Below are 15,466 nucleotides of genomic sequence, written 5' to 3'. Positions count from 1 at the left end.
TCTCATTTTGCTAGGTAAAGCTAAATACACGGATTAAACATCATAGTGTTCTATCTTAAATAATTCCTTTAATCAAATTATTGGTGGTGGAAACCGAGTGTTGGAATGAGTATTTTTCAGATGTTTATTTGGGCTCAGCTGTGAGAAGAGAAAGTGAGGCATTGTTATAGGTTTTGGCTGGTTTTTCTTAGGGTTTTTGGTGCGAGCAGCAGACGATAGGTGGTTGGAACTAGTTTATGTGGTCATTCACGATGGGGTTTGGGGTTTTGGGTCAACTATGGTTTCTGCAGTTGCGTGAGCCTTTGGCGTTATTTTGGTGATGTCTTTGGGTTCAATGGTTAGATTTTTATTGGTTTATGTGGTAGTCATCGGTTGGGTGGTATCATTATTGGTGCTTTGATGTACGAGGTGTATTAGCTTTCTTTTGTGTATTATGCCTATATACGACTGATGACTGGTCATCTTACGTTATTCTTAGCATGTTTTTCAGTCATTTTTAATAGGTTTTACCAGCAAAATAGAAGAGTATTAGATCCATTGCCTATGATTTCAGGACATTTGTATTTTTTTCTATACTAGAAGTCAATGTCCTTAGTAGAAGGAAGTGTCATAGAAGCTGGGGAGTCATCACCACAAACTCTGTGAAAGACATTAGACGCAAAAGCTTACTAGGATACTTGGATTAGAGGGACCCAAAATCCACGTAAGCTTTTGTCTTATTCTGTGAGATGTCTTTATCACAGCATCTGGTAGAGCAGCTATTTTGTTTTTGTTGGATATTTGTATGTTGACTTCACTTTTGCCTAAAACAAATATTCAAATGTAATGTTGGAGACGATGTTCCAACATTCTAGCAAGGCTCAGCGTGCCCTGAACCTGTGCCTTGATTTACGCACGCGTTTTCTTTTTAAGGAATCCACGCCTTTATTTCTTGTTGGTCAAGCCGCATGTTTTTATGTTCAGAATCATAACTTTTATTATTTCCTGAAGAAGTGCTATCTACTTAGGAAAGTATGAATGTGTACGAAGATGTTCCTAATAATGTGCCTACATATTAGGACTTTCCTTATTTGGTTCTGATGGAAGTGAAACGGATCACCGTTTGTTCTGAAGCCCAACAAGTTGTTCTGACCCGTATTGCTTCAGTATATATAGAAGACTACAAGACCATTTTGTGGATCGAAGTCGTTATTACAAGATTAGATCATTTTTAGGGTTTTGAGTCTATTGTTTGTGAGCCTTTCGTGTATCACCTTGAGGCATGTTTAGGACTGTGTTTTGAGTTGGACTGTGTTCACTCCTCTGAAACTTTTAAGCAAAGAGGTAGGTAGTTTGTGTACTGCACCAAAGCTGTGAAGCACATTGTTAGTTGCTTTGTTTTGAAGGTAACTTCATTTGATTGTGTCTGTAAACTGAGAATCACAGGGGCTGTGATCATTTGTAAGGGAGTGAGATGGGATCTCAGATCTAGGAGTTCCTAGGTTGAAGTCAATACGGGTAGGTCCTAGGTCTAGAGTTGTAAACAAGGAGTTTACTGATAACTTAGAATAAGGACTACATTAGTGGATTTCCTTCCTGGCTTGGTAGCCCCCAGAGTAGGTGACGTTGCACCGAACTGGGTTAACAACTTCACTGTGCCATTTACTTTCTTGTCTTTTATTTTGTTGTTTTATTTATGTCCACTGCTAGCACGATGTTCTAAACATCCCAGTTAACATCTGTTATCTGTTTCTGGTGTTTAAACATCACATAGAACATTTTGTTGCTATTGCTGCTAGAATTTCAATTGGCATCAGAGCAGACACCCTGGCTGTTTTTTAGGGTGAGATCCAGAGGAGATATTTTTTGGCAGTATGGACAATGAAGGAGGGTTTGTGAACAGACCACCTCTGCTGGATGGAACCAATTATGATTATTAGACATCACGTATGAGTGCTTTCCTTAAATCTATTGACAGCAAGACTTGGAAGTCTGTTCTGAAAGGCTGGGAGCATCCAGTTGCTCTTGATAAAGATGGGAACAAAACTGTTGTGTTAAAACCTGAAGAAGAATGGACTACAGCTGAAGATGAGCTGTCTCTAGAAAAATCCAAAGCTTTGAATGCTCTTTTCAATGGGGTGGACAAAAATATGTTCAGGCTGATCAAGAAATGTACAGTGGCCATGGAAGCATGGGAAATCCTCAGAACCGCTCATGAAGGCACATCCAAAGTGAAAAGCTCAAGGATTCAACATTTGAGGAAGATACTCAGATCTCTTCCTAAAAGGTTTGATATGAAAGTCACAACAATTGAGGAAGCACAAGACATCTCCAACATGCAGGTTGATGAGCTTATAGGTTCTCTTCAGAATTTTGAGTTGGTTGTGGACAACAAAACTGAGAAGAAAAGCAAAGGGATTGCTTTTGCAGCAAATACCACTGATGAGGAGACACATGGAGATATTGTGGATGATGAAAATCTGTCGGATAATCTTGTGTTACTTGGAAGACAGTTCAACAGGATTTTGAAACAGGTAAACAGGAGACCCAAAAATAATGGTCAGAACATCAGATTCAACATTGAGAGGCAACAAAGCACTGCAAAGAATGACATAACTGATGAAAAGAATAATCAATACAAGGGTGTTCAGTGTCATGAATGTGAAGGGTATGGACACATTAGAACTGAATGTGCCACATTCCTCCAAAAGCAAAAGAAAGGGATGATTGTGTCTTGGCCTGATGATGAAGAACCTGATGGAGACAGGGATAGTGAATCTGCTAAACATGTCTCTGCTATGACTGGAAGAATTATCTCAGAGTCTGATAATGAAAATCTGCACCATGAGAAGTTGACTGGTTCATACAACAACCATGATGTTAACAATATTGACACATGCAAACATCTGGAAGAACAGAGAGAAACCATCAATCATCTTCAGGAGGAGAGAATTGGTCATCTTGCAAAAAATTTTGAGCTGAAAAATGAGGTAATTTTACTGAACTCTCAACTTGAGCATGTTCTAAAGCAAGTAAGAATGATGACCACTGGAACTGATATTCTGGATAAGATGTTAGGAGATCAAATTAAAGGAAAACCTAATGGTATTGGATTTAGTCATGAACACTTAAGACAAGAACATCAAAATAGTAGTTATGCTCAGGCTTTAGATTATTATCACAAGGATAAAAAGAAAAAACCTGTTAGGAAAATAAAGTTTGTAGCATCAACTAGGGCAAGTGATACTGCAATAAAAGAAAAAATGTTGCAACATTCTAAACATTGCTTAAGGCAGCATCTGTGGAGACTGTCAGATAGGCAAACAAACTCGAATGTCTCATCCAAGGTTGGAACATCAAGGAACCTCTAAGATTCTTAAACTATTACACATGGATTTAATGGGACCTATGCAAGTGTCTGGCATTGGAGCCAAGAAATATGTCCTGGTTGTTGTTGATGACTTTTCTAGGTTCACCTGGGTAAACTTCATTAGAGAGAAATCAGATACCTTTGAGGCTTTTAAGGATCTTTGCATTCAATTTCAAAGAGAGAAGGACAGAGACATTGTAAGGATCAGAAGTGATTATGGAATAGAGTTTGAAAATTCCAAGTTTGATGATTTATGTACTTCTGAAGTGATTAAGTATGAATTCTCATCACCTATAACACCTCAACAAAATGGTGTTGTGGAAAGAAAGAACAGAACATTGCAAGAATTAGCTAGAGTTATGCTTCATGCTAAGCACTTACCTTATCATTTCTGGGCTGAAGCTATGAATACTGCTTGTCATGTTCACAACAGGGTCACCTTGAGAACTGGTACCACAACAACTCTGTATGAACTGCGGAAAGGAAAAAAGCCAACTATGAAGTATTTCCATGTCTTCGGTAGCAAATGTTACATCTTAGTGGACAGAGATTACAGGAGGAAAATAGATCCAAAAAGTGATGAGGGGATCTTTTTGGGGTATTCTACTGACAACAGGGCCTATAGAGTATACAATTCCAGAACCCAAGTTGTGATGGAGTCCATTAATGTGATTATAGATGATTTGGCACAAGACAAACTCCTTGAAGTGGTACCAGGTGTTGAAGCATACGCTGAAACATCTGCACAAGAAAAGCAGATACCGAAGAATGTTGTGGAATCTGAATCTGATTCAGGTGTAGCTGAACAAGAAAATGTTGAAACAAGTAATGGGCCATTAACCAGAGTTCAGAAAAATCATCCTCAAGATCTCATCATTGGTGATCTTGATCAAGGAATCAGGACCAGAAGATCTAATGAGATTGTCTCTAATTCCTGCTTGGTATCCAAGTTTGAACCTAAAAATGTGAAAGAAGCTCTTACTGATGAGTTCTGGATTGAAGCCATGCAAGAAGAGCTTAATCAGTTCAAAAGAAGAGAGGTGTGGGATTTAGTACCTAGACCAGATGGATTAAATGTTATTGGAACAAAATGGATTTACAAGAACAAGTCAGATGAGAATGGTACTGTTACCAGAAACAAAGCCAGACATGTTGCTCAGGGGTACACTCAAGTAGAAGGCTTAGACTTTGATGAGAATTTTGCACATGTTGCCAGATTAGAATATATAAGGTTACTTTTGGGAGTGGCATGTATTCTGAAGTTCAAGCTGTTTCAGATGGATGTGAAAAGTGCGTTCCTAAATGGTTACTTACATGAAGAGGTCTTTGTAGAACAACCTAAAGGGTTTGTTGATCCTAGCTTTCCTGATCATGTGTATAAATTGAAGAAAGCACTGTATGGCTTGAAACAAGCTCCCAGGGCATGGTATGAGAGACTTACAGAATTCTTGATCAATTAAGGGTACAGAAAAGGAGGAACAGACAAGACATTGTTTGTTAAGGAAGAGAAAGGGAGACTTATGATAGCACAAATCTATGTTGATGACATTGTGTTTGGTGGAATGTCGAATCAGATGGTCCAACATTTTGTTCATCAAATGCAATCCGAATTTGAGATGAGTCTTGTGGGAGAATTGACCTACTTTCTTGGGTTACAAGTCAAACAGATGGAGGACACTATATTTATCTCTCAAAGCAAGTATGCTAAGAACATTGTCAAAAAGTTTGGCCTGGATAATGCTAGTCATAAGAGAACACCAGCAGCTACTCACTTGAAATTGTCAAAAGATGAAAATGGTGTTGCAATTGATCAAAGCGGGTACAAGAGTATGATTGGGAGTCTGCTATATCTTACTGGTAGCAGACCTGATATAACCTTTACTGTAGGAGTGTGTGCCAGATATCAAGCAGAACCTAAAATGAGTCATCCAACTCAAGTAAAAAGAATTTTGAAGTACATCAATGGAACTAGTGACTATGAAATTCTGTACTCTCACAGTCAAAATTCCAAATTATTTGGATATTGTGATGCTGACTGGGCAGGTAGTGCAGATGACAGAAAAAGTACTTCTGGAGGTTGCTTCTTTCTTGGGAATAATCTTGTTTCTTGGTTCAGCAAGAAACAAAATTCTGTGTCTCTATCAACAACAAAGGCAGAATATATTGCCGTTGGAAGTAGTTGTTCTCAACTTGTTTGGATGAAGCAAATGCTAGAAGAGTATGATGTTAAACAAGGAGTTCTAACATTATACTGTGACAACCTGAGTGCTATCAACATCTCAAAGAACCCTATACAACATAGCAGGACTAAGCATATTGACACACGTCATCACTTTATCAGGGATCTTGTTGAAGAGAAGGTAGTAACTCTTGAGCATGTGACTACTGAAGAACAATTGGCTGACATTTTTACAAAGGCTTTGTATCTGCTTGAGAAGTTAAGGAGCAAGCTAGGTATCTGTTTGCATGAGGACTTATAACAATTAATGAATCAAGACTCTGATATTGTTGCCTCTTCCTACTGTTCTGAGAATTTAACATTTGATGCTTTGTGTTTTTGGCACATTTTGTGGCTAAAAAGGGGGAGTAAAAGAAGATGCCTTTGTGTGCTTGAGGATAATGTGTCAGGTGATGTTGGAACACATCTCTTTTTTCTTGAAGTATTGTCTCCTGATTTGTTGGATGTATTTATGCGTTCTTGCCTGTTTTTATAATGAGCCAGTAGATGTTACAACATGTTTTTGAAGTCTTCTGTTTAGTACGCATGTATTCAGGAGGAGTGCTTGTGTTAGTAATCACTCTATGGTTGCATCTTTGAGGGGGAGTGATTCTATGAGGTGTGCTGCAGTTGCTAGTTTTATGGAAGTTCATTTTTCCTATTAGTTGGATGTTTGAATGAATGTTAGGACATTCTAAGTAGCTATTGCATGTTTTTTGGGAATTTATTTTTCCCTTCTGTTTCTTTGAGTAGCCTGTTGTGAGAGTTGACTGTCTTTTATGGGAATTTATTTTTCCCTTCTGTTTTCGCTGCTGCAAGTCTCTGATTTTCTATTATGATACCTCTTTTCTTATCTTCATAATTCCATGTGATGAATTTCTGTGAAAATACTGGAAGCAGAGTCTGAGATGTGTGATATACATCTTCCAAGTTTTGAAGATTATGATGTGACTGAAGATTTATATTTTTGGTATCTGTTAGTAATCTGAGTATGTACCTTTCTTCATGGTTGAATGTTTGTGTTGATTGAAGATTAGGTTGTGTGTTATCTCTCAGCTTTGATTGGAATGGCCTCATTTTTTTTTTTAGCCAAAAATTTGCCAAAGGGGGAGATTGTTGGATATTTGTATGTTGACTTCACTTTTGTCTAAAACAAATATTCAAATGTAATGTTGGAGACGATGTTCCAACATTCTAGCAAGGCTCAGTGTGCCCTGTACCTGTGCCTTGATTTATGCACGCGTTTTATTTTTAAGGAATCCACACCTTTATTTCTTGTTGGTCAAGCCGCGTGTTTTTATGTTCAGAATCAGAACTTTTATTATTTCCTGAAGGAGTACTATCTACTTAGGAAAGTATGGATGTGTACGAAGATGTTCCTAATAATGTGCCTACATATTAGGACTTTCCTTATTTGGTTCTGATGGAAGTGAAACGGATCACAGTTTGTTCTGAAGCCCAACAAGTTGTTCTGACCCGTATTGCTTCAGTATATATAGAAGACTACAAGACCATTTTGTGGATCGAAGCCGTGATTACAAGAATAGATCATTTTTAGGGTTTTAAGTCTATTGTTTGCGAGCCTTTCGTGTATCACCTTGATGCATGTTTAGGACTGTGTTTTGAGTTGTACTATGTTCACTCCTTTGAAGCTTTTAAGCAAAGAGGTAGGTAGTTTGTGTACTGCACCAAAGCTGTGCAGCACGGTGTTAGTTGTTTTGTTTTGAAGGTAACTTCATTTGATTGTGTCTGTAAACTAAGAGAGATGAGATCTCAGATCTAGGAGTTCCTAGGTTGAAGTCAATACGGGTAGTTCCTAGGTCTAGAGTTGTAAGCAAGGAGTTTACTAATAACTTAGAATAAGGACTACACTAGTGGATTTCCTTTCTGGCTTGGTAGCCCCCAGAGTAGGTGACGTTGCACCGAACTAGGTTAATAACTTCACTGTGCCATTTACTTTCTTGTCTTTTATTTTGTTGTTTTATTTATGTTTACTTCTAGCACGATGTTCTAGACATCCCAGTTAACATCTGTTATCTGTGTCTGGTGTTGAAACATCACATAGAACATTCTGTTGCTAGTGCTGCCGAAATTTCTGTCTTCTTCCGTCTACGTGTACAATCAGACAAAGGACATCAGGAACGAAAAAAGCAATGGATAATTCTCCTTTTAGCAAAGGAAATTAAAATTACTTTCCAACGGAATTATTCATATCAGGAAAAGGGCCAACACTCATGATCTAAGTTTCTCAATGACTCTATTTGCGCTGACATTCTTCTCGAACTTCTCTCAAATCCCCGCCTATAAAAGGAGTTGTAGACCTAAAGAAGAAGAGGAAGTAACAAGACTCTATTATTTTTCTGTTCATTTGTTCAGTATACACTCACTAGTTATAAAGAGTGTAAGAACAAATTAACTTGTTGCAGTTGGGGTAAACATTTTACAAAGTCTCTCGCCTACGTCATTAAGAATACAAGTCTCTTGGTGAAACCTTAAGCACCTAGGAAGTCTCAGTCAATAGTGATTGAGCAGGGTAAAGTCTTAAGCAGTCGTGCTTAAGCAAGGGAAGTCTCTTACAGGTGTGCTTGAGCAAAGAAGTCTTTGGGTAGATTCCTATAGCATAGAAGCCTCTTGATGTGTGCTTGAGCATTGATAAGTCTCTTGGTGTGTCCTTGAGAAAAATGTAATCAAGATTGGTTATAGTGAAATCCCTTGGAAGTGCAAAGGGACTGGACTACTCCAATGTTATAAGAGGAACCCGTATAAATTGCTTTGTGTCTTTATTCTCTCTTTGACTCTTTATATTTTAACAACGCGTTCTTTATTTCTGCTGCATTTAGACTCTAAGTCTGAATCTGCAACATTAGATTCTGTCTAGATTTGTATTTAATCCTTAGTAGAAGGAAACGAAGAAAAGACTCACACAATACAACCCCTCCTTCTTATGTGTTTTTCTCACCTTCAAAATTTTCCCAGTAACTCTATTCTCCTCGCACCTTGGTAAGGTAGACACTGATAGGGTTTCCCGTTTGTAGAACTACAAAGAGGGAGAGTGTGATATGTACTCCTAAGATTCATAGATGGGAAAACCTTTAGGAACACTAATACCATACCTTTGGAAATTTAGGAACGCCAACTTAAGTATATGTTTCAATTACCCATGAGGGAGTAAGACCCCGCACGTAAGGATCACCGTGTGACTAGTAGGTGCAACTCAACAGGCGGAGGGATAAACCAAAATTAACCGAGAGAGTAAGACCCTACACGTAAGGATCACCGTGCGACCAACAGATGCAACTTGACAAACCGATTAGGTTATCACGTCTCGACAGACTCATCACTTAGATAGTCTACTTAGAATAACTGAACGCGACTTGACTATTAATGAATTCCAACAAATGAATAAGGGGGATTTGAAGAATCCTAACCGTTGCTAACATTTATGCAACCAAAATAGGTAACTTGCTTTTTTGCATATAGATAAAAATTGCAAATCTCTTAACCCTAAACTCATTTATATTTTATTGTTAAAAACTAAGTAACGCAAATTGTTTGGACAAAACGACAATCCCTGTGGATACGATACTCTACTTACCACTTTATTACTTGGTAAACGATTTGGTACACTAACCTAATTCGACCATCATATATCCAATAAAATTTTGTAGAGCTTATACATCTATTTTTTATAGGCATATAACTGTGTATTGCATACATTTGATCTATTTATGTATATTTTTGTTGCTAATAGGGTTTCTTTCTAATTTGGAATAAGATGAGAATGAAAACAGTAACAAATTAAGTGGATAATACTTAAAAGTATATGTACTCGTTAGAATTGAAATAAGAGATTAATAACATGAGTTTTATAAATTATTGAAAATCCCAATTTACAAAAAATTATGGTATTGAAATTTTAAAGGAACAAAAAAATTATTAATATAATGTAGTATATATAATTATACATTTATGTGCCGGCCTGGGAGGCCTAGTAGGCTTTTCTATAAGCCTTAGACTGTTCCATTTAAATTATTGAGGTTTTTAAAAAGCTTGAGCCTAACCAATATAATAAACGAGTTAGACCCACTCGGAATTTAAGTAGGCCAAGCCATAAGCCCCTGACAGGCGGCCTGGCCTACTCCAACCCCTACCAAGAAGCCACGTCAGCTTTGTCTTCTTTTGAAGCTGTCTATATCAGACTAAAATAGTACAACTTGTCTTCTTCTGATCACATGCAGATACAAACAAAGAATCTCAAGGACAAAAGGAATGAACGAATAATTCTAGTTTTAGGAAAGGAATTTCAAATGTCCCATCAACGACATTATCCATATCAAGTATTCCAACGTTCTTGATCAAAGCTTATCAAAGACTCAAATTATGCGCTGGCACATTCTTATGTCTCTATTTTCCTTGCCTATATAAGGAACTGAAGACTTGAAGAATAAAAACAAGACTCTGCAATCTTAAATATTCCCTTACTCTGTCAAATTTAAAAATGCATAGAACACTTAAGAATTTCTTACTAAGTTCATATCTTATAAATTCTAAGTCTTAAGAGTTTTGTTCGGTTTTATAATAGCTTACACCTCTGATTGTATATCAATTGTAAAAACACTCTTTTATTTGTAAACTCTTATAAGTCTCTTTTAGTTTTGATTGAGCATTTGGAAGTCTCTTGCTTGTGTGCTTTAGCATAGGATGTCTCTTGGTTGTGTCCTTGAGCAATTGTAATCAGTTGCGATTATAGTGAAAATCTCGTGGAAGTTCAAGCGGATTGGACTACTCTTGGATCGTTTGAGGAACTAGTATAATTGTTTTGCTTCTGCTTTCCCCCTCCCCCCTCTCTCTCTCTCTATCTCTCTCTCTCTCTCTCTCTCTCTCTCTCTCTCTCTCTCTCTCTCTCTCTATATATATATATATTTGTGTTTGATTTTATCCGTTGCACCCAGACACTGAACAAATTCAGACTATAGCTTGTGAAACAATTTGAAAAAGTTAAAAAAAGCCAACACAATTCAACCCCCTTCTTGTGTTTTTCTCACCTTCGTAGCTTTCTCTGCAATTCGGCCTTGCAAATTAAGAGGGTCCCTGAAGATGAGTTATAACCCTAAATTCATACTAAGATTCAATTATTTTAGAAACCAAGCAATTCACTACTGCCTTGTTTAATTAGAGGCGAGGGTTGTTAATCCTAATATTGCTCCATCTAGGATGTGGTATTGAAACATATATATACGAATTAAATCAGACTTTAGATTATAAACTAGATAAAAACTTTATTAAAAGAATCCAACAAATAAGAAGGGGTTCATCGTGAAGCCCCAATCAAAGAGGTTTAGTTGCATAGGGAAACCGGCATCATTACAAAATAATAGAAAAACATACCCTAGAGATAACAAGAGGAGGATGTAGATCCTCTTCCTTAAAGCTCTTGATGGTTGACCCTTGCCTTGCAACCGCTAGTTTTCTGAATGAGTTAAAGTGTATGCAACAATCTCTATTTATAGTTCAAGGTTTCTTTAAGAGAGTGAAAATAGGGTTTTTCTACCAAAAGCGACTTACCAATCAGCACTCCCTGGTCTAGTCCATGCGCGGGGCGCATGGGGAAGTAGCTAAAGCTCGTCCATGCACAGGGGCACATGGCCTCATGCGCAGAGGAGCATGAGGCAGCCTCTCAGGTGTGATTTCAGCTATTTTTACTCGTCCTTCCGTCTTGTGATGCTTTGGAATTTCAAATAATTTTTCTTCACTTTTTATTATATTCAAAAAGATTCTAAAAATCATTGTCTTCAATCTTCATATCGTTGATCCTTCACATGATGTCTAGATTTGTTGATTTGCATGATTTCTCACTACAAAACGCTAAAAACACCTAAGGAAATGCATGATTTAGGATAAAAGTAAATTACAACGACTCGAGTGAAAAAAATACAAAACATTCCTCAAACTAGTGACAAATTTTCTAATTGACTTATAATTTGCCTTCAAATGCAAGAAAATATACTAAAAACATAGCTAAAAATATCATAAGTTTCTCCATCATCACCCCACATGCATCATTCTTATTTAGTGACTATTATGAAAAGGAAAAAAATATACTACAAAACAAGTGAGAGTGCTTACATCGTTATAAAAGAAATTGATGAACTTATATTTAATTATGATTTATTTTTTCAGTATTAATTTCAATTATTAGATGGACTATAGAGACTTGACATGTAGGCAGGATGCCATCTTAAAAAGAGGTTTTGAACAAAGGGTGACACTGTTACATGGACGTGCCACATCGGCAGAATGCAACATAATCACGTAAAAATCAATTCATTTTATAAAATAAAATAGAAGCCATAATAAAGAAGATCCAATGTATTACAATTGATTCTTTACTTTTTTATTCATCAATTAATGTGTTACCTTTTCGTCTATACTTTTTATTCATTAATTTATTATTTCCCTTTTGTTTACTGCTAAATTTAATGGTTGTCGTATAATCAATATTTTATGTGGTTACTTCTCACTGATTGCAATTGCCACCAAATTAACCATTGTTGGAGGGCATGTATGTGTTTCAATTGTTGTTTAATGATGTAATTTTTACGAAAATAGATGAATGGTTCATTTTCCATGTTTTGGTGGATCTATAAACTCAAAGTTCCCATTTTGAAATTGCAAGATAAAAGGAAAGCTAGTATCAATTTTGATTATCAAAATAGATGAATTGTTCATTTTTCATATCTTTGTGGATCAATAAACTCAATACTTTGATGCTAGAAGTTGCACTTATCTCATACCAACATAATATTTTTTTTTCGTAGTGGCCAAAGTTTGAACCCCGGACCTTGCATATATTATGCATTGTCCATACCAACTAAGCTAAGCTCACGAGGACACATACCAACATAATATAATTTTGGGTTTCTTCTCTCTATTATGAAAGAATATATAAGAAATAAATAATAATAATAATAATAATAATAATAATGAAAGTTTGGTGAATAAAAATGAAGTGTAATTATTTGAAAAATTGGGTATATCTTATATGAGTTAAAGGGTCAAATATGATTCAACAATATACTTTAGAGACATTTAATATTTTTTTTCTAATTTTAAAGACAAGTTTCTTCCAACAACATATTTATTAAAAACTATTCAATTGATGTAAACATAAATAGAGGGGTTTTAGTATATAATGTGATCAAACCATTTTATATTTGTTACATAAAAAGGTGAAAATAAATGGCTGAAACTCTCAAAATTGTTTATATTGTGATCCTCTTGGTTTGCCTATGTCTTGTTGTTGTTGACGGCATATCGATTTATGGTTATGTCATGTCCTCATTCTCATTTTTTGTTGATTTTATATATAATCTTTTATCCTTTTTTGTAATATTTTTTTTTTATCTTTGTCTAACATTACAGTGCGATGTGCAAGTGTTAACGACTGTTATACAACATTTAAGTTTGCTCCTCAAGGAAGTATGAGGTGTGTTAAAGGTTATTGTAGACACCTCAAAGATTTTAAGGTAATGCAATTTCTCTATTGCGTATAAATCTTTCACTTTACTTGCTCACACTAATGGTGTTACTCTTATAATTTCTCTTACATATTTATATATTTTTATGAACTTTCAATTTCTTTGATAGCCTTAAATGTATGTTAAATATTTTTCAAATACACACACACATACATACATATATACATACATACATACATACATATATATATACATACATATATATATATATATATATATATATACACACACACACACCCATATGATATATCTAGTGAGAATGTCTATCTTATATGAGAATATGAGAACAAATCTCAAACCATTATATTAAAATAGAGGGTTGAGATTAAAACCCCAATTTAATTAATAAACATGTCTCCCTGTAGTCGATTTGTATTCCATTCAAAACCTATTCTGCATAACTGATGGAAGCCAAACCCAAGTTCACCTCCGATAATGGCGCTGCCTTCATCCTCTATGATCGTCACCTTCTTGGTGCAGATGGATCCACAACATCTTACGTAGGTTAAAGTAAAAGAAATAATAGCAACCCAAATAGGTCAAAAGACACATTACAGCCCTAAAGGTCAAATAATTACAAATCTAAGTCTGAATCAAGAAAACTAGTGCGCCCCAATGCACAAATTAGCGAACCTGTCGCGTACGGGCATGAAACCAAATTGAAATAAAAAGAGGTTTATGACCGTTTACCAGCATTGAACCAAGATCTTGAGAGGGACAAGTGAACCCGAATGCCAATTTGGAAAACATGTTAACTCACCGACAACCCATTGCAACAAACAAACAACAAGTATTCATGGATATTTCTAGCCTAACAATCCTTTGTCAAACTTTCGTAAAACAATGACTTGAACAACAACGACGATGGTCTGAATCACCGTCGTTGCGAATCTAGAACCAAACCTGAATAAACAATTAGAACCCAACAAACAAAAAACACTCTCGCCAAAGATCTGACTGTTCAAACCCCAAATATCACCAAACATTCGCTAACCAAGAAAACCTCCTCAAAGTTAAGGAGGTTCGCATATGTTATTGATCGGCGATAAAATGATCCGCAAAACATTACGACAAGTTAGCCACAAACTAAATACAACAACAAATCAGATCATCGATGTTAATTAACAAGCTCATTGTCGTCGTCTAGAAACCAGTTCTGATAAAAACCCATATGAATTTCTTGACAGACTTTGATTTAAATTGAACAACCAACATTTTATCCATCAGATGATGCACAAAATAAGAGTTTAAAACTAAAATGAGTACGAATAAAATAAAAAACCTATTTCATTCAGTGCTCGTTTAGACTGAGCCCAAATGGGGTTTGATGGTGGTGTTGCCGCAAGGGTTGGGTAGACATTGCCATCAACAGAGGCTACGTTGTGAAAGAGAGATTTGGATTTGGGCTGAAAGGTGGTGGTTGAGAATCCAGTGAGAAGTCATAGCTATTATTTTAATTATGGTCTAAAATGCTAGTATTTTTGTATGAGTATTTTGAGAATATTGTTTTAATTTGAGTGGGGGAATAAAATAAGTAATTATTTGTGTTTATGTTATTGGTCCATGTTTCTTGAAAATAAGGGAGGACAGAAAAATAATATAGGTGTGGGTGTGTTTGTATGTGTTTGAATGAGTTTTTGGCACATGTGTCGAGTGAGAGAGAAAAAAAAAACTAATCTACTAGAGAGAGAGAACAACAATAAGGGAATATAAAGAAAATGAAGATGCCACAAGAGACATATTTTAGATGGAAGCCATGCAGGAAAATGTATTGAAATTATATTTGGTGCCAGTCAATTGTGTAAAAAAACAAATGTTGCCATTTTCTCGTCCTATAATGGGAAAATAAATTTTTGCTGCGAGACAAGGATTAGCATGTGAAAACGCATAAAAAACAGGTATGGGTTGAAAATGATTTCAAATTCATAGTATAAAATAAGTGTGAAGAATGGGAAAAACAATATTTTCAACAATTTCATCGTGGATCGCTACAAATGGTCATAGTCCTTTGAGTGAAAATGGTCTAATGTGAAAATCTGGAAATGTAGGCTTAAAATATGAGTTAGAAACTTTATTAAGGTCTTGATTGATTTAAATTATTTTAAATGGTTTTTCATTAATGCAATTGTGAAAATTTGTGTTTTACTCTTGAATTGTCGTAATAGTTTGATTTGATTATTTGATAATTTATACATGTGACATGCTTGTAAGTGATGAGGGATATGATATTATGAGGTACTAATACATGAGTAATGATTTTGTTGTTATCAACTTGATATATATATATATATATATATATATATATATATGTATATATATATATGGGGCTTGCTAGGATACACCCACTAGTTTTTATTAAGG

The 15,466-nt window shown here is 35.7% G+C and overlaps 1 protein-coding gene and 1 pseudogene across 1 annotated transcript; both read left to right on the top strand.

Moving 5' to 3' along the window:
* The first annotated feature begins 1,928 nt into the window (after window positions 1–1,928).
* Window positions 1,929–3,350, top strand: LOC146905326 (uncharacterized). The gene has a single exon (XM_085728514.1). The coding sequence runs from the start codon at window positions 1,929–1,931 to the stop codon at window positions 3,348–3,350; it is 1,422 nt and encodes a 473-aa protein (XP_085584640.1).
* Window positions 3,351–11,209: 7,859 nt separating this feature from the next.
* On the top strand, window positions 11,210–11,397 carry LOC146905325 (uncharacterized; annotated as a pseudogene).
* Window positions 11,398–15,466: the final 4,069 nt, after the last annotated feature.

This window comes from Medicago sativa, chromosome 7 (genome assembly GCF_051527215.1).
Source record: "Medicago sativa cultivar Bolivia chromosome 7, Bolivia_mono, whole genome shotgun sequence".
NCBI classification, from domain to species: domain Eukaryota; kingdom Viridiplantae; phylum Streptophyta; class Magnoliopsida; order Fabales; family Fabaceae; genus Medicago; species Medicago sativa.
The sequence above is the reverse complement of the archived record's forward strand: the minus strand, read 5'-3'. Positions and strand labels throughout refer to the sequence as shown.

Bases quoted from the DNA above. Each gene is read 5' to 3' on its own strand.
- LOC146905326 (XM_085728514.1), top strand. From the start codon at position 1,929: ATGAGTGCTTTCCTTAAATCTATTGACAGCAAGACTTGGAAGTCTGTT.